The 17,244-nt window shown below is 58.4% G+C and overlaps 1 protein-coding gene across 2 annotated transcripts; it reads left to right on the forward strand.

Annotated features, from left to right (window-relative positions):
* The first annotated feature begins 3,082 nt into the window (after window positions 1-3,082).
* LOC115508123 (histo-blood group ABO system transferase) lies at window positions 3,083-15,605 on the forward strand. 2 transcript variants are annotated; one of them, XM_030306519.1, is made up of 7 exons: window positions 3,083-3,132; window positions 7,863-7,932; window positions 8,515-8,568; window positions 10,070-10,117; window positions 11,663-11,698; window positions 12,184-12,318; window positions 14,628-15,605. In XM_030306519.1, the coding sequence occupies exons 1-7, from the start codon at window positions 3,105-3,107 to the stop codon at window positions 15,313-15,315; spliced, it is 1,059 nt and encodes a 352-aa protein (XP_030162379.1). In that variant the 5' UTR covers window positions 3,083-3,104; the 3' UTR covers window positions 15,316-15,605. The 2 variants fall into 2 exon arrangements, with proteins under 2 accessions (XP_030162379.1, XP_030162381.1); XM_030306521.3 differs by lacking the exons at window positions 3,083-3,132; window positions 7,863-7,932; window positions 8,515-8,568; window positions 10,070-10,117 and adding an exon at window positions 10,769-10,928.
* Window positions 15,606-17,244: the final 1,639 nt, after the last annotated feature.

The following is a 17,244-nucleotide window of genomic DNA, read 5'->3' on the forward strand; positions in this document are numbered from 1 at the left end:
GCATTAACCGTTGAGGTTTGTAGTGCTACTTCACACACCAGGCATCTTTGTTCTCCTGTGGGATGGCCTGTCTGCCACCCAGGCATCCCCCTCGCCTGGGCCCACTGTGACTGTTTCCTCTGCAGCCTCAGTCACCAGCCCACGGCTCTTCTGTTCCCTGCATTTGCCCATGGTGTGTTCCTTGTGCAAGAGACTTTGGGGTCTTTGTTTCCAGGTCTGGGATCACCTTTCAGTGTCGTTTGGGTATTTTAGCATCTCATCTCTGAGCCCTCGTTGTTGTGAACTCTTTTGTTATTATTTATGTATGTATGCATTTATTTATTTAAATGTTTATTTATTTTTGAGAGAGAGAGAGAGAGACAGAGACAGAGCGTGAGTGCAGGAGGAGCAGAGAGAGAGGGAGACATAGAATCCGAAGCGGGCTCCAGGCTCTGAGCTGTCAGCACGGAGCCCGATGTGGAGCTTGAGCCCACGAACTGCGAGATCATGACCTGAGCCGACGTCGGACGCTTAACTGACTGAGCCACCCAGACACCCGTCTAGTGAACTGAACTCATCTTAAGTCCACGTCTGACACTCTGGTGTGGAATGCCCTTTAATTCCCTTTGACGTGTCCAGGCTGAGCTCTTCAACTGCCTCCGCGAGCCGGGGGCCGTGTGAGCGAGGCTGCTGTCGCTGTGTCTCCCCATCTTGCCTTTGCTCGGGCCACGGCTTGGGCCACGGTGTCCAGAGCTTCGGCTTGCCCCAACGCCCTCCAGATGACCTTACACTTGTCCCACCGTGGAGGAGTCCTCTTGATGTCCCAGTTTCCCCAGGGAGCCACAGCTTGAGGGCTGCTGGTCTTGTATTGGCCCGCCCTGACTTGTAGCTGAAGGGCATGAAGACAAGGCCGTTGCAGAGGTTTAGTTATGTGCCACTCCTTCAAGGTCATCTGCTGGCCAAAGATTAACCCCAAGTGGGGTTACAGTGACAACCAGAGAGCGGTGCTGCCTCCTGCCAGGCCCAGGGCAGCGCCGTCTTTCTCACGTTGTGTCTGAGCTGTCCCTGTTAGTGCACAACATCCCCTACCTGGAGAAGGGTGTGGTCAGAAGGTGGCCACATGGTTACTCATCCAAACCAGGACGCTTGTAAGAAGGGACTCTAGTAATAATTGTGCAGGCCCATGAATCAGGACCACCCCAGGATGCTGGGCCGAGGCTGATGGTGGGAGGCCAAGATGTGTGTGCTTTCAAGGTCGAAGACACGGAGGGGACGGCTAATCGGAGGAGGAGGGACCTGGACTTATGGAAAGCGTCAGGTGGGGTGCGGGAAGAGGTCTGGGGTGGAGAGCACAGATGGGGGAGTCTGTCTCCCTCACCCTAGGGGCCAGGGGAACGTGGAGAGCGGTTCCAAGATGCTGTCTTGTCTAGAGCACCCACGGGGCTATTTGCTCGTCACGCGCTTTTAGATCTCATCCGGGAACATTGTGGAACACATGGCAAAGAAGACAGCGTAAACCGCTTCCTTCATCTTTGCTTCTGGAAGCCCAGCTGGTTGAAAGTTTGCAGTCCAGTGAGTGGCTCTTCGCTCATTCAAAGGTGCTGAGGTGAAGGCGGTCATGTGCTGCTGGGCTCATTCACTCCTTCTTCCTACAGAAACTCCTGGGGGGGGCGGTCTACTCCCCACAGCACGGCTCTGAATGCAGGCCGCAGAGAGGCACAGATGAGACTTTCGTGCCCGGGGCAAACATCCCTCCCAGCCCATGCTAATGCTCAGAACTGGTCAGACTAGGTTCCTGGAGTTCCGTGAACCAGGTGAGAGGAGACAAACCTCCTGGGGAATTTGTAGCTTTCTGACAGTGGGTTGGGAACTTGGCACGAGAATACGGGCTGGTGCCGCGTGGTGCGCAGCGAGGGATGATGTCTTTTGTCTCCGACCTGGAAACCCCACGTCTTCCGGGGCGCAGCGGAGGCTCCGTTGTTAGCCGTTGTTAGTTTGCAGGTGGGGCCGAGTCTCAGGCGCTTCCTGGTTCTCCTCGCGCCACCAGGGACCAGCTCAGAGAGTTGGGACGCAGAGTTGGGGGTTGAGGAGAGCAGGAAAGGTGTAAGTGGCTTTTTTTTTAGGGACAAGGGTAGGTTTGGGGCTCCAGCTAGTTCTGGGTCGTGATGGGGCAGTTAAGAGGGCAGCCTCTGGATCAGATGTCTCAGCTTCAAATCCTGCCTCAGCCTCAGACTTTGTGCAACTCACTTCCTTTCTCTGTGCCTCGGTTACCTTTTAAGGGTAAGGTTCAAGTGAAGATCAGTGAGTGGATCCAGGGAAAGCACTGGCCACGACGCCTGGCAGAGTGCAAGAGAAGGCTGTGTGCAGTTGAATGAGCACGCCAGGGTCCCTGGGGCGTGGGAGCACTAATGGCAGGATGGCATGGGAGGTAGGGCAGATCACCAGGATGAAGAGGACGGGCGCTGGGATACCCTCCACCTGAGGCCTTGTTACCCAGAAGCTCCCCCGCAGGGTGAAGGGGCTGCTGACAGGATCCGACCTTTTCTGGGGTGTGTTTGTGGGGTGGTGGGGAGTGGTTGCAAATTTTCTACTGGTCAGGTTAAGAGTCCCAGTGGACCACGTGGTGGGACAGAGAGCGACCCTGAAATTGGCTGGTGGGTTGGTTTCTTGCTCCAGGAGAAGTGGTCTTCAGCTTGGGGACAGGGCCAGGGCGATGGGGCGCAGGACTGGGGACCCAGGCTGGGGCTAGCCGTTGGGGTCCTGCCCGGGGGAGGGGGAGGGAGGAGGGGGCGGGGCCGGGGGGGGGTTGAGGAGCACGGTGGGGCGGAGCGGGATGGGGCCGGAGTGGAGGGGGTCGAGCCCAGGGGCGGGGCCGGGGCCAGGTGCGATCCTCGCAGGTGCCTGGCGGGGGGTCGTCGGGGACCCAGAGATTTCCTCCCCCCGGCTCCCGCGCCTCGCTGTCACTCGCGTGGCCGGGCGTGGGGGGAGTCCGGGCCGCGGGAGCCGCTCCACCCCCAACCCCCCCCCCCCCCCCCCCGGGGCAGCCGCAGGCGGAAGGTCGCGGAGGGGCGGGCGCCCTGGCGAAGCAGAGGGAAAGCGAGCAGGCGGCCGCGGGACACGGAGCCATGGCAGGGTTGCTGCGGACGCAGGCCGGTGAGTGGCGGGCCCCGGGGGCCCCGGGGGGGACCGCGCCCCGATGGCCGGGCAGGTGGGCGCCCCGGGCCGCGGACCGCGACGGGAGGTCAGGAGCCTCCTGGGGCCCTGGTGCTGGGAGCCGGCGGGCCGGGCTGGCGCCCCCGAGGTCCGCGGTGCCGGTCCTGCGGGGGTCGGGGGCCCTGCGGACGCCTGGGCCGCGCGGGGCCCCTCGGGGCCGGACCGGCGGCAGTGCAGTGCGCCCGGGGCTGGGGTGCGGGCAGCGGAGGGCGGACCGGGAGCCGAAGGCGAGAGCCCGCGGGCGGTGCGGGCCCCGGCTGGAGAACCGCCGCCGCGTTGCTGGGGGCGAGCGGAGGTTCCGGAAAGCTCCGTGGGGGTGCGGTGCTCAGTCTCACTGCCCTCAGACACACTCACCGTTTGTTCGTGCTTCCTGTAAGCCCGGGAAAGCCTGGGTGGTGAGGGCTGTTCTCGTTTTACCGGCTGGAAGGCTGGTTCAGGGAGATCTAGGTCGCTGTCCTGGGTCACAAGGCAGGAAGGGGCACAATGGAGTCTGGAATCCAGGTCTCCTCGCCTGCGGCTCATGCTTCCCTGCGCTCCTCCCTGAGCCTCCGTGTGCTCCTGTTGTCCGCTCCCTTTCTCCTCGAGAAATATTTTCCTTTTTCTTTCTTTATTTTTTTAAGTTTATTTCCAGAGAGAGAGAGAGAGAGAGAGAGAGAGAGAGAGTGTGCGAGGGGCAGAGAGAGAGAGAGAGAGAGAGGAAGAAATAGAATCCCAAGCAAGCTGCTGGCTCCACAGTGTCAGTGCAGAGTCTGATGCGGGGCTCGAACCCACAAACCGTGGGATCATCTCCTGAGCGGAAGTCAGCTGCTTAACTGACTGAGCCACCCAGGCGCCCCCTTCTGTAAAAATATTTTAACAGCATCTATGCAATAAACCCCACGTAAGGTGTGCAGCTTAGTCGTAACCCATGCGGACACCTGCAGGACAGTTGCTCTGGTCTCCCTGCTCGCCTGCCCCCCAGGCCCCAGGTCCTGTGCTGTGTTAGTTGGCCTCAGGCCACAGGGACCGAGGTTCTACCTGCTCTGGGACTCTTGAGGCCCAGGGACTCTGCCCTTGGTCTCCATACCCCTGAGGCTGCAGGGACGTCGGGCCCACAACTGACCCCATGCAAACCTGAAGACCAAGTTCAGATCTTTCGAGAAAACTGGCAAATAATCCCCATTCTTAGATTCCCTGTTCATTCGTTCAACCAATATTTTAAAATATTGTCTTAAGTTTATTTATTTATTTTTGAGAGAGAAAGAGGGAGGGAGAGATTGCAGCAAGATTCTCGCACAGAGTCGTGACCCCGAGGCTTTTCTTTCTGGAAGCAATGTTATTCGAGCAGGCACCGCTCAGTTGGGTTCTTACACGGAAGAACTGAGCCTACCGCCGTGGGAGGTAGTTTTTTATGTATATTTTCATTTCTTTGTCTCCCATATATGGTAACACGCAAACTTGCAGTCTGATTAAGTGGTCTCATGTTAAAAGGTCGTGAGGGATGTTGTCACTTAAGTGGAGCCAGTTGCCTTGAGGTTTTTTTTCTTTCCTTAGGGAGGGGACCCGACCACAAGAGAGACTCCCAAACAGGTTCTGTGCTGACAGCACAGCCCAACGTGGGGCTCGAACTCATGGCCTGAGCCGAAGCCGGACGAATAACTGACTGAGCCACCCAGGCCCCCCTGATGGCTCTTGTTTTTAACGGTTTTATCGAAGTATCATTTATATACCGTAGCATTCGCTTAGTCACTTTACAGAGTTTGTAATAGATTTTGGAACTTTCCTCAGAATTCCCTGGTGTCCATTTGCAATCCCTCCCTGTTCCAGTGTGGCCCCACCCACCTCAGGCAACCACTTTGTTTCTATAGCCTTACCTTTTATGGGATTTTCATATAAATAGAGCCTAACAGGGGCACCTGGGTGGCTCAGTCGGGTTGGGCTGGGCGGCTGACTTTGGCTCGGGTCACCATCTCACAGCTCATGAGTTCGAGCCCCGCGTCGGGCTCTGTGCTCACAGCTCAGAGCCTGGAGCCTGCTTCCGATTCTGTGTCTCCCTCTCTTTTCTGCCCTTCCCCCACTCACACTCTGTCTCTCTCTCCTTCAAAAATAAATAAACGTTAAAAAAAATTTAAACAGAGCCTAGGGGCGCCTGGGTGGCGCAGTCGGTTAAGCGTCCGACTTCAGCCAGGTCACGATCTCGCGGTCCGCGAGTTCGAGCCCTGCGTCGGGCTCTGGGCTGATGGCTCAGAGCCTGGAGCCTGTTTCTGATTCTGTGTCTCCCTCTCTCTCTGCCCCTCCCCCGTTCATGCTCTGTCTCTCTCTGTCCCAAAAATAAAATAAAAACGTTGAAAAAAAAATTAAAAAAAAAAAAATTTAAACAGAGCCTAATAACATCCTAATAACCTGTGATCTCTTGCATCGGACTCCTTTCTCTTGGAATGAATGTTTTAAGACTCGTCCACCTCGGAGCGTGTATCATTTATTTATTTTTTTGCTGAGTCATTCCAGTGTATGGATGTACCACTCATCTGTGGATGGACATTCCGCGAGAGTACAAAAAGTGGTACAGACCACCTTGTAGTTTTGTGGACAACGCTGTAGTGCGCACCGCGTTCACGTCTTTGTGTGGACCTGTGTTTGTGTTTCCCCCCGGGTGGTTACCTTGCGGAGGGATCGCCAGGTCGTATGGTGAATGTATGTTTAACATTTTAAGAATACTACCAAACTCTCTTCCAAAGTGGTTCCGCCATTCCACGTCCCCATCAGCGGGGTACGAGGGTTTCCGTCTCTCCATATCCTCGCTTTTTCTTGCCACACGTGTCGGTGGAAAGGGGTGTCTCCCAGTGGTATTGATTTGCGTCACCTAATGACTAATGACGTTGATGGAGCACCTTTCCATGCACTTATCAGCCGTTCAAATGTCTTTGGTGAAAAGTCGGTAAAAAATATTTGCCTTTTAAGAAATTGGAGTGTTCGTTTTCTTCGTTGTGTATGAAGAGTTCCTTAATTTGGGATGCCTGGTCCTTACGTATGGTTTGCAAATATGTTTTCCTCGTTCATGGCTTGTCTCTTCACTTTCTTAAGGGTGTTTTTGAATGCCAAAGTTTTAATTTTAGGGAAGCCACCTCACGTTTTTTCTTTTATCATGTGTGCTTTTGGTGTCCTACGTGAGAAATCTCTGCTTGACCCGTGCTGCAAAGATGTAGTCCTGGGTTTGCTTCTAACGTTTGCCAGTTCGTGCCTTTCAAGGATGTGTGCATCTTATCCAGGCCATCTCAGTTGTTGGCAAACAGTTGTCAGTAGCGTTCCCTTCGGATCTTAATCTCTGTAGTACTCTGGCCTTGGTGCCTCCTCTCCTGTTCCTGATTTTATCGTCATTTGTGTCTCCTCCCCACCCCCAATGAAATGCTTGGTTTCATTGTTTTTTCCCCTTTCTGTTTTCTATTTAATTGATTTCCGCCCTAATCTCTATTATTTCCTCCCTTTGCTCACTTTGGGTGTAATTTGTTCTTCTTTTTCTTCTTGTAGTTTCTTTTCTTTTTAGACATTTTTTTTGGGGGGGGGGTGCAGATGAGCAAGGGCTGGGCGGGGGAGAGAATCTCACAAGGGGCAGAGAGAGAGAGAAAAGGTGGGCTCACCCAAAGTGGGGCTTGAGCTCACAAACTGTGAGATCGTGGCCCGAGCCAAAGTTGGACGCTCAACCGACTGAGCCACCCAGGTGCCCTCTCTTAAAGTGAGAACTTCAGTACCGACCTGAGGTTTTTTCTTTTCTTACCTAGGCATTTACAGCTATACATTTCCCTCGAAACACAGCTTTGGCTACATCCCGTAAAGTTTGGCATGTTTTGCTTTCCTTCTCATTCAGCTCAGAAAATACTTCAATTTTTCTCTTTGACCCATGGGTTACTCAGATGCGTGCTGTTGTCTTTTCACGTATTTGGGGGGTTCCCAATGTGCCTTGGTCGTTGCCCTTGGAATCTCACTCCCCTGTGGTCAGAGTGCATGCTCTGTACGACAGCGGTCCTCTTAAATTTGCAGTGACTTGTTTTAGACCCCAGCACATGGTGTCTCTTGCAGGAGGTTTCGTGCACCCAGAGGAGAGCACGTGTTTTGCTATTGCCCGGCTGAGCGTTGTGCGGTGTGATCAGTCAGATCTCATTGGTGTGCGGTGTTCAGCTGTATCTGCCGATGTTCCAATTATCCCATCCATTACTGACAGCAAAGTAGGACTTCGAAATCTCCAACTTAATTGTTGAGTTGACCATTTCTTCTTCAGTTGTGTCCGCTTTTTGCCTCGCATATTTTGGGGCTAGGTTGCAGGTGTACATGAATCTTCAGCATGGTCCTCTGTGCTCATTTCAGCGCGGCCATGTCAGCCTCCCTCCAAGGAGAGGGGGTGCTCGGTGGAAAGAGACCACAGGGAGGCCTGTGTAACTGGGGATTGGAGGGGACCCTTGGGCAGAGTGCCGGGAGGAAAGAACCGACCTCCTACCCCCCTGTCTGTGAGTGAGAAAGGAGAACCTAGTCTTGGAGCGGCTCCTTCAGACGCTGCCTGTCACAACGCTCAAACCACCTGCTGGCGGGAGGCGGCCGCCATGGGAGCTGATCTGAATCACACGGGGTGGGGGGGAGAAGTGGGCAGGTTGGGAGGAGCAGAGTGGGGTGATCGGGGTCCCACTGCTGTTTTCCAGGGAAACCAAAATGCTGCTCACTTCGTACTGTGATCTTCCTCCTGATAATACTCGTCTGGGTCCTCTTGGGGTAAGGAACGTGTGCACCGTCCAGGCCTTCCAGGCAGCAACAACAGCGGTCGGCTGCTTGTAGGGTGCCGGGCTGCTCCCCACCCCAGGACCAGCGTGGTCACCGCAGGGCTGATGAGCTGTCCCTCCACACACACCCTCCCGTTGGACCCCACCTTGTGTGGGAGCTGTCTTCCCCCAGCTCCTGAGCGAGGAGCCATGTGGCCGGGCAGTGGCTGGGCAGTGGGGAAGGCGCAGGGGAGCTGAGTGTTAGCTTCCAGATGGAGATGGTCTCCGGACTATGGAGTAAAGGCCCGCGGCTACTTTCCCGGGGGCTGTGCTGTCCGTGCACGGGGACCCTCTCTGGCTGCCGCGGGAGCTCACGCAGAAGCACTGTCTTCAGTGACTGCCCTCCTGCCGCCCCCTTGGGTGTCACCCGTGCTTTGGGTGACAACTGCTCCCAGCCCCGCCCAAGCCCTGCAGCTGTGCCAGGGGGCTCTGGGCTCCCCACGCGGGCTCCGGCTCCTGCTTTGCATGGGGATGGATGAACAGCCAACCCAGGTGCACCCTCCTCAACAGGGGCCTCTGGTGGCTCTTTCCACAGGGCCGGTTTCCTGAACCTGAGGAACTCGAAGCTGGGGAGGCAGGTAGGGGCCAGGTGAGTGGAGCGGAGGCAGGGTCGCATTGCCCAACAGCCTTGGGGACTGGCTGTGTGCCGGGAGGGCAGAGACGGCTGCTGCCCCCACCCCTCAGGCTGATGCACCCGTGATCTGGGCCTCACCCTCTGCCCCCTCCGCTCTGCCCAGAGCAGCCAGGTCATTTCCGGGGCCTTGGTGGGTCACCTGGGCAGGACTAACACCCACCCCACCCCGGGTCTGGCTTCAACCTGTTGGACACTTGGGTGTCCCCACAGTGACCCCCTGCTCCTGCTCTCAAGTCCCTGATTCAGTGAAAGGCCTCACCTCCCCCCACCCAGCCCAAGGTGGAAGCCTGGGCATCATCCTTGCCCCTCCCCTACCCCCACCCGCGCCCCACTCAGAGCAGAACTGCCGGTCAGTATCTCTCAGTTCACGCTCTTCTCTCTGCTCCCCCCCCGTCCTGCTCTGGGTGAGGCTCCCCCATCTTTCTGGCAGCCTCCGTGCCGTCTCCCCATCCTCCTGCGCACGGACCCACTCTCCTCCGTTAGTCAGAGTGATCTTTCCGGAACATATGCATGAGCCCCTCTGTGGTTGGCTCCCTGCCTGCCCGTCCTCTCCAGCCTTACCTCTCCCATCGTGAACCCCACCTCTGCGGTCCACCCGGGGGTCTGTGGTTGCCTGGCACGTGTCATGACTCTGAGGCTTTGCACGTGCTGTGTCGTCTGCCCGGACCGCTCTTCTGTCTGTCCCCTGCTGTGCGTCTGGCTTTTCCCCCTTGTAGCAGCCATCTGCTACTGGGTCACAAAATACCCAATTCGTGGTGTGAGACCATCACAACCACTGAGCCCACATCTCGCCAGATCCTGGGGTTGACTGGGCTCAGCTGGGCAGTGTGGGCCCAGGTGTGTCAGGTGAGTGTAGACCGACGGTGGCTGGGACAGGGGCGGCTTGAAGGCCCCTCATATTTGCAGGGTTGATGCTGGCTCCCGCCTGAGATGGCACCCAGGGCTCGGCCTGGGCTCCTTCCCGGGTCATTCGGAGGTTCCCCGATCTGTGTCTCCCAGTCAGACTGTTCCCCCTGAGCACGTGGCTTCAGAAGACCCACAGCCCCAGCACAGCTGTTCTGCATTTGTCGGGTCCTTGAGACCAAGACCGCTGTGTGCAGGGCCTGGGGAAGGACCCCCTGATGGGAGGGGACTCGGGATGCCCACATGGTCTGAAACCACCAGCTGCTCAGTCTCCTTCACTCAGAAGCATGAGGTGAAGGTGGGGGTCTGTGGCTGAGCAGAGGCCAAACCTGCCCCCGTGGGGTCTGACGTCACGTCTGGGGACATGCGGGGACATGGGCCGGCGCCAGGCCCACTGCCCACAGTGACAGCTGTTCTGGCCACTTTCAGACGGACGCCCTCTTCATACCCTAGGCCACCACTGTCCCCCTCTCCTGGGCCCCCAGCCACCATCTATGAACCTGAGCCCTGAACTCTCCCGGTAAAGCCCCCACTCTGTGTTCTCATTCCGCAGCGAGGTGGGTGGAGAGCTGGATGGCCCGCAAGCAGTGACACTGTCCAGGTAGGACGTCTTCCCTGGGTGCCTCTGCCCCCTTCACCTGCTCCACAGCCCCAGGGGAGAGGCGAGAGCGCCTGGACAGGCTCTCTCCTGCGCCTCACAACGGGAGCACCACTCCCCTCCCCAAGTCCTGGGTCAGACTTGGCCCTCCCCTTGAAGCCATGGAAAGATCCAGGGGTAGCTGGAGGTTTGGGTTTGGCCAGCTGCCTGGAATTTGGCTCTTAAAGAGGGTCACCAACTGGCCTGCTTTGTCTGGGCTCAGAGGGGTTCCTGGGAAGAGGGTCTTTAGAGGGGATGAGACTGGGAAGGTCTCAGGCAGTCTCGTGAACTGGTGTCCGATGATTTTTTTGTTTTAATTTTTTTTTTAATGTTTATTTTTTTAAAGAGAGAGAGCACAAGCAGGGGAGGGGCAGGGAGAGGGAGACAGAATCTGAACCAGGCTCCGGGCTCCGAGCTGTCAGCACAGAGCCCGAAGCAGGGCTCGAACCCACGAACCGTGAGATCATGACTGGAGCCGAAGTCGGACGCTCAACTGACTGAGCCACTCAGGCGCCCCTCTCGTGCCCAACTTTAAAAAACAAAAAAAACAAAAAAACTTTTAACCATGCAAATATGTATGCCCTGAAATTTACCCTCTTGACCATTTGTAGGCGGCATGAGGTGTATCACCGTGTTGTGCAACCATCACCCCCGTCCATCTCCAGAACTTTCTCATCTTCCCAGACTGAAACTTGGCCCCCATCCCCCTGCCACCAGCCCCTGGTGCCCCATTCAGCTTCCTGTCTCCATGAACTTGATTTCTCTGGTCCCTTCTGTAAGTGGGGTCACAGCGTGTTCGCCCTTTTGTGACTGGCTCATTTCACTCTGCACGGTGTCCGACGTCTGCGGGTTCACCCATGGGGTGGTTTGTTGCAGACTTTCCTGCCTTTTCAAAGCCGACGCCCTGCTTTTAAATGCCACCCAGGAAATGCAAAGTGCAGTCATTATGGACAATGACAGACGGCCCACTGGCTAATTTTTCCTCGGGCTCCACGACACTTTAGTCTGGGGCAGGACCGCTGCGCACACATTTTCCCAGACTGCACGCCGCTGTCGGGGCTGGGCACGGGTGTCCCTCTCTGCAGACAGGAAGCCTGGGCCCCGGGAGCTTAGAGACCTGCTCCGTCACCCAGCCGGGGAGGCAGTGTCACGTCCAGGTAGACTGTCTGTGTGTCTGACTGCCGTTCCCTTGACCCAGCCACTTACTTGGGTGAAATACCTGGGACAGTGGCCACTTCCAGCCCCTCCCGCCACGGTCAGATCTCTCCCTGAGGTTATGAGGGAGGGAATGCACCCCAAGGTCTCCACTCCCAGTTTCGAGACAGTGAAACCGAGCCACAGAGGCTCCGCCGTCCTTCAGGTCCTGGGATTGTGTCCAGGAAGCGTCCGGTGCAGCTCCTCCTGGGGGGACTCAAAAGCTCAGTCACCTGCAGCAGCTTCCCAGCCCCACTGACTGGGATGTCCATGCCATCTTCCTGCAGACTCCCATTGTGCTGTGTTTCTTTTCAGGATGGTTTACCCCCAGCCCAAGGTGCTAACACCCTCGTGAGTAAACTTGCTGAACCCACCCCCCACCCCGCCCCGAAATTCACCATATACACTAAAAGGCGGTTTCACTGAAAACTCGGTGGGAACTTGCTTCGGCAGCTTCTGAGTCTGAATTTGGAGCCCACCAATTATTCTCCGTCCTTTCTCTCTCCACCAAAGAATGCCCAAGGGGCGCCTCCACCTTCCCGGAGGATGGCCCCCGCCCCTCGCCGGCAAATCCCAGCTCCCACGCTGAGGCCCAGCAGGGTCCAGTGTTCGCTAAGGGCTGCGAGTGATTTGCACGAGTCTGAGTTTTGATTTCCATGTCATTTGTTTCTTGCACATGTGAAGGCCTTCTGGAAGGAGGGTCAGCCCTGTGGGTCCCTGATGGGGTGCAGGCTGGGTGGGTGGGGTGGGGTCCCGGGTGGGGGTGGTGATGCACCAGGGCCCTCCGTGTGTTCACTGTCATGCTACTGACACCGGGTGGCTCTCTTGTGCCGCAGTAGGAAAGATGTCCTTGTCCTCACCCCTTGGCTGGCCCCCATCGTCTGGGAAGGGACCTTCAACATTGACATCCTGAATGAGCAGTTCCGGCTCTGGAACACCACCATCAGACTAACGGTGTTTGCGATCAAAAAGTAAGGTTACGGGGCGCCTGGGTGGCCCATTCTGTTCAGCGTCTGACTTCAGCTCAGGTCAGAATCTCGCGGTCCGTGAGTTCGAGCCCGACCACATCGGGCTCTGTGCCGACAGTTCAGAGCCTGGAGCCTGCTTGGGATTCGGTGTCTCCGTCTCTCTCTCTGTCCCTCCTGTGCTCATGCTCTGTCTCTCTCTGTGTCTCAAAAATAAATAAACATTAAAAAAAAAAAGTAAGTAGATGAGATGACAGAGGGTGGGGACCGGGATGCAGGAGAGACCGAGGACATCAGGTCTGGCTGTGTGTTCAGCACACGGTGGGTGGGGACCCGGCCTGTCCTCCTAGGGGTTAATGTGAAAGTCCACGTGTTCAGCAGTCTTCCCAGGCTCAGTGAGTGGACACGACCTGGCTCCCCTTCCAAAGGCTGCACGTCACCCAGGAAGGCAGCTCCAGACCCAGCAGTGATCCCAGGTTGCTCTCCTGCTGAGTCAAGGAAGGGGCAGAGCACCCCAACATCCAGGCGGCAGGGGAGCCCTCCTCCAGCCACAGTAGCAGAAGGGAGGAGGCTGTGTGCTTCCTTGGACGGGTAGGAAGCCAGTGCCTCTGGGGCTGGGCTCCTGTGTGCTCCCTTATAGGGTGACGGTCATGGAGGGGGGACAGCCAGGTGAGGCACAGCACTCGGTGCCAGACCCCAGGCGCCTGTGAGGGAGCTGACCAGTGAGGCCCTGGGACTCCAGGGTCAGGTGACTTCCGCTGAATGAGCTGGGCAGCCGCAGGTAAGTGGCGTGGTCTCTCTGAGCCTCTGGAAAGTGGGGCTGACGACAGCATCCTCTCTCGAGATCGCCATGGGGGAAGTGAAAGCTCGTAGGTGCTGGGCCCGCGTGTGGACAGGTGGGGCTTCCTCCCTCCGCAGAGTTCACCCGAGACCCCAGAGGATGGCCCTGAGGCCTTGGCAACCCCTTTCCCAGGTCTTGGCCCCAAGTGCAGGGAGTAAGAAGGGCACAGGGTCGCCTCAGAATCCTACTCCAGTCCCTGGAGACAAGCGGCTGAAATCACCAACCAGAAGCTTCACTGCCCAGGGTCCTCGGCCAGTGCCAGTAGCTCTGACGCAGCACTGCCTGCTGCGCGTGCGCTGGCTGTCTGCGTGTGTCCCCTCTGGGCTCCGAGTGCAGTCCCCAGGGGGTGGGCAGGTGGTGGGCATGTCCTCAGAGGAAACCAGACTCCCCGAGTCGAGCTGTGAACCCACAATCACATCGGCTGGGTCTGGACTTGCCCCTGGTGACCTGACTGGTGGCTGGGCAGGGGCGTGTGTGTGTGAGTGTGTGTGTGTGTGTGTGTGTGTGTGTGTGTGTGTGTGTGCATGTCCCCTATTGACACGGAGTGCCCACCTTCCCTGTGGGAGGGGTTTCTGGGCCAGGCACCGGGAAGTAGCCTTAGGGCCTGCTCAAAAAACTGTCACCGAGGGGCTCACCGCACTTGCCCGATGACGGGGGAGCTGCTGTGTGCAGGGTGGGGAGCAGCGAGCCCCCTCGAAGAGGGACCAGCCATGGGAGGCGGTTGGAGAAGACTTCCAACCTCTTGGGGTTGGGGAGATACAGACCTGGACCCGGGAGCTTACACGCTCGGGTTCAGTGCTGGGGCCCGAGCAAGCCCCCTCTTCCTCCAGGGGCCCTCTTTGGCCTCCCCTGGCCACAGGCTGGGCCTGAGTCCTGATCTGGGGGAGATGCGGGGGTGACCCCTCCTCGGAATACCCGCCGTTGACTGAGGGCCCAGTAGCCTTCAAGGGAGGGCCCTGCAGGGGCAGACACAGTCCTGGGGGGCCAGGGACCGACCACTGAGCCAAGAGGGGCAGGTGGCCTGCCCTGCAGGTTCTGCGAAGTCTGCGAGGGCACGTTGACCAGAGCTGTGCCCGGAGGGTCTCGACTCCCTCACAGCAAGTGGGAACCTGCAGGGGATTTGCCAGGGGCGGGTCCTGCGGGTGGAGGGGGTCTGCCAGGGGAGCTCGGCACGGGGGTGCGCTGCTGGCTCCAGCATGCTGACTCGTGGCTGCACGGGTTTCCAGCCTCCTCCGCCGCAGGCTCGCTCCCCTTTGTAAGATGGGGCGCTGATGGTCCCCCGTCCCCCGGGGCAGAGGTTAGGGAGGCGCCGCGGGCACACTCGCCCAGGACAGGCCAGGACAGCGGCTGTTCCTTAAGCAGCCCAGGGTCTGCCTCCTCGATAAGGCGCACAGGTCCGCTGCCCCCGGCTTTGGGCTCCTGCCGCCAGCCTCTGGCAGCGACCCTCCTCCCGCCCTGTCCCCTGTCCCTGTAGATACGTGGCCTTCCTGGAGCTGTTCCTGCAGACGGCGGAGAAGCACTTCATGGTGGGACACAGGGTCACCTGCTACGTGTTCACCGACCGGCCGGGGGATGTGCCCCGCGTGCCCCTCGGGGAAGGGAGGCAGGTGGGGGTCCTGGAGGTCCGGAGCTACTCGCGCCGGCAGGACGTGTCCGTGCACCGCGTGGAGATGATCCGCAACTTCTCCCGGCGGCGCTTCCTCCACGAGGTGGACTCTCCGGTGTGCGCGGACGTGGACGTGAGGTTCCGCGACCACGTGGGCGTGGAGATCCTGTCCCCGCTCTTCGGCACCCTGCACCCCGGCTTCTACGGGGCGGCCCGCGAGGCCTTCACCTACGAGCGCCGGCCGCAGTCCCAGGCGCACGTCCCCAGGGACGAGGTCGACTTTTACTACGCGGGAGGCTTTTTCGGGGGGTCGGTGGCCGAGGCTCTGCGGCTCACGTCGGCCTGTCACCAGGCCACGGTGGTCGACCGGGCCCACGGCATCGAGGCGGTGTGGCACGACGAGAGCCACCTGAACAGGTACCTGCTGGACCACAAGCCCACCAAGGTGCTGTCCCCCGAGTACCTGTGGGACGAACAACTGCTGGGCTGGCCCGCTGTCATGAAGAAGCTGAGGTATGTGACCGTGCCCAAGAGTCACCGGGGCATCCGGGACTGATGACGGGCTGGCCTAGTGTCCGTCAGGGGTGCCACCCTGACCCCAGCCGTCAGAGCGGATGGCCTGTCGCCGCTCCCTTTCTCTGTCCGGTCGCGGGACATGGCCGAGGCCCGGCGCCGCCCGCATCGGGCACGGGCACAGTTAGGCTTGACCGGGGGCCTGCCGGGGGGCGCGGCTCCAGCAAGACCCCTTGCTCTTCGGGTTCCTGGTCAGAGTTGAAATGTCGCTTGCAGCCGCGGGCAGGACGTGAAGGTGAGGCCGGATCAGGACCCCCTTGGCTGGCGCCTGGCTTCCCGGCAGCCTGGGGCACAGCCCGCCACCCGCTGGGGCAGGACAGCCCCCCCACCCCCTGGCCTCCCTCAGTCACTGCGGTGTTGTGGGTGTCACGCTTGCCCTGTCACTGCCACTAAAATGTTTCTGGCGGATGACGGGAATTGCGGGTTGTCCCGGAAACCTGCCTTGTGCGCTTCCTCGAGGCCCCGGCCAGGCCTGAGTGCTGCAGTCTCTCCGCCTCGCGTCTCCCTTCTCACATCAAGGACAGGGCGGTCCGCGTTGCCACTGCTATTTCTCCTTGACGTTGGCCAACTGTTACAATTTCTGGGTCACTTGCCGCCGTAAACGGCTCCAATTTTATGTCGGATGCTTTTTATTTTTATTTTTTTATTTTTTTTAAGGTTTATTTATTTTTGAGAGAGAGAGAGACCATGAGCTAGCGGGGAGGGGCAGAGACAGAGGGAGACACAGCATCCGAACCAGGCTCCAGGCTCCGAGCCGTCAGCACAGAGCCCGACGCGGGGCTCGAACCCACGAACCGTGAGCCGAAGTTGGACGCTCAACCGACTGAGCCCCCCAGGCGCCCCTAAACCTTGATAATGTTAACCATGTTCAGGTGTCCAATTCAGTGGCAATAGGTACATTCACTGTTCTGCAACTGTCCCCTCCGTCCATCTTCACGACTTTTTCGTCACCCCAAACTCTGTGTCTGCCCACTAGACCCTAACCCTCCCACACCCATCCCCCTCCCCAGGCCCGGCACCCACTGCTTCTCCCACCCCTCTGAATCTGACTGTTCTCGGTCCGTCATGAGCGGGGTCCTCCAATATCGGTCCTTTAGGGACTGGCTTATTTCCCGTAGCACAGTGGCCTCAAGGTCTGTCCCCGTGAGCCTGGACCTGACCCACTTTTCCCCCAGAGGAGTTGCTCAGCTCTGTCTTGTCTAACCTGAGCCTCCTCAGTCCCCTGTGCTCCCCTCATCTTCCTCCTCAGCCTGAAGGACCCCGGGGCCCCGTCCCTTGGGCCTCACCGATCCCACCCCATCCGAACCGAACTGTTCAGTCCAGATGCCAGACACACACCCCTGGGGGCCTCGGGCCTCCCCTGCCCACCCGTCCGTGTCAGGTATCTGCTCCTCCCGCAGGTGTCCCCATGTCAGGAGAGAGACACCGGGTCCAGACCCTTGGTGTCATCTGTGACTTCTTGCTGGCCACCAACTCTCCCAGTGGTGAGGTGGCTACCGGAGGGCACTAAATGTTCAAAACATTTCAAGGCATATGTTAGTCTCGGCTGCCTAAGGCAATGGCTGAACCGAGCAGAACGACTGGAAGAAAGGCCGAGTGGTGAGGAGCTTTAGGGAATAAGGACCTAGAACCTCTGGCCCATTATTCCTGAGCCTCTAGGACGCTTGCGTGCATGGGCTGGGTGCATGTTCAGGAAAGACCTGAGAAGGGCCCCGGCTCTCCCCTCTGGTGACTGTCAGACTCTGCAATTAGGAAGTAAAGGTCAAGGCAGAGTTGTAAACAGCCTGGGTGGTGTGGAAGGTGTATCCTGATCTTTGCAGACCATCTCCTCCCCATCTGTAAAGACTGGAGGTTGTTTTCTTCTTTGGGGGGGGGGCGGTGGTTCCGCGTGCTTAAGGAAATGTCTGCCCAA

Source organism: Lynx canadensis, chromosome D4 (genome assembly GCF_007474595.2).
Source record: "Lynx canadensis isolate LIC74 chromosome D4, mLynCan4.pri.v2, whole genome shotgun sequence".
Taxonomy (NCBI): Eukaryota; Metazoa; Chordata; class Mammalia; order Carnivora; family Felidae; genus Lynx; species Lynx canadensis.

What these genes read in the sequence shown, in the direction of transcription:
- LOC115508123 (XM_030306519.1), top strand. Translation starts at nt 3,105, where the DNA reads ATGGCAGGGTTGCTGCGGACGCAGGCCG. An exon ending in CTCGTCTGGGTCCTCTTGGG is followed by an intron (nt 7,933 to 8,514) that starts GTAAGGAACGTG and finishes CTCTTTCCACAG; the next exon opens with GGCCGGTTTCCTGAACCTGA. An exon ending in ACGGTGTTTGCGATCAAAAA is followed by an intron (nt 12,319 to 14,627) that starts GTAAGGTTACGG and finishes CTGTCCCTGTAG; the next exon opens with ATACGTGGCCTTCCTGGAGC.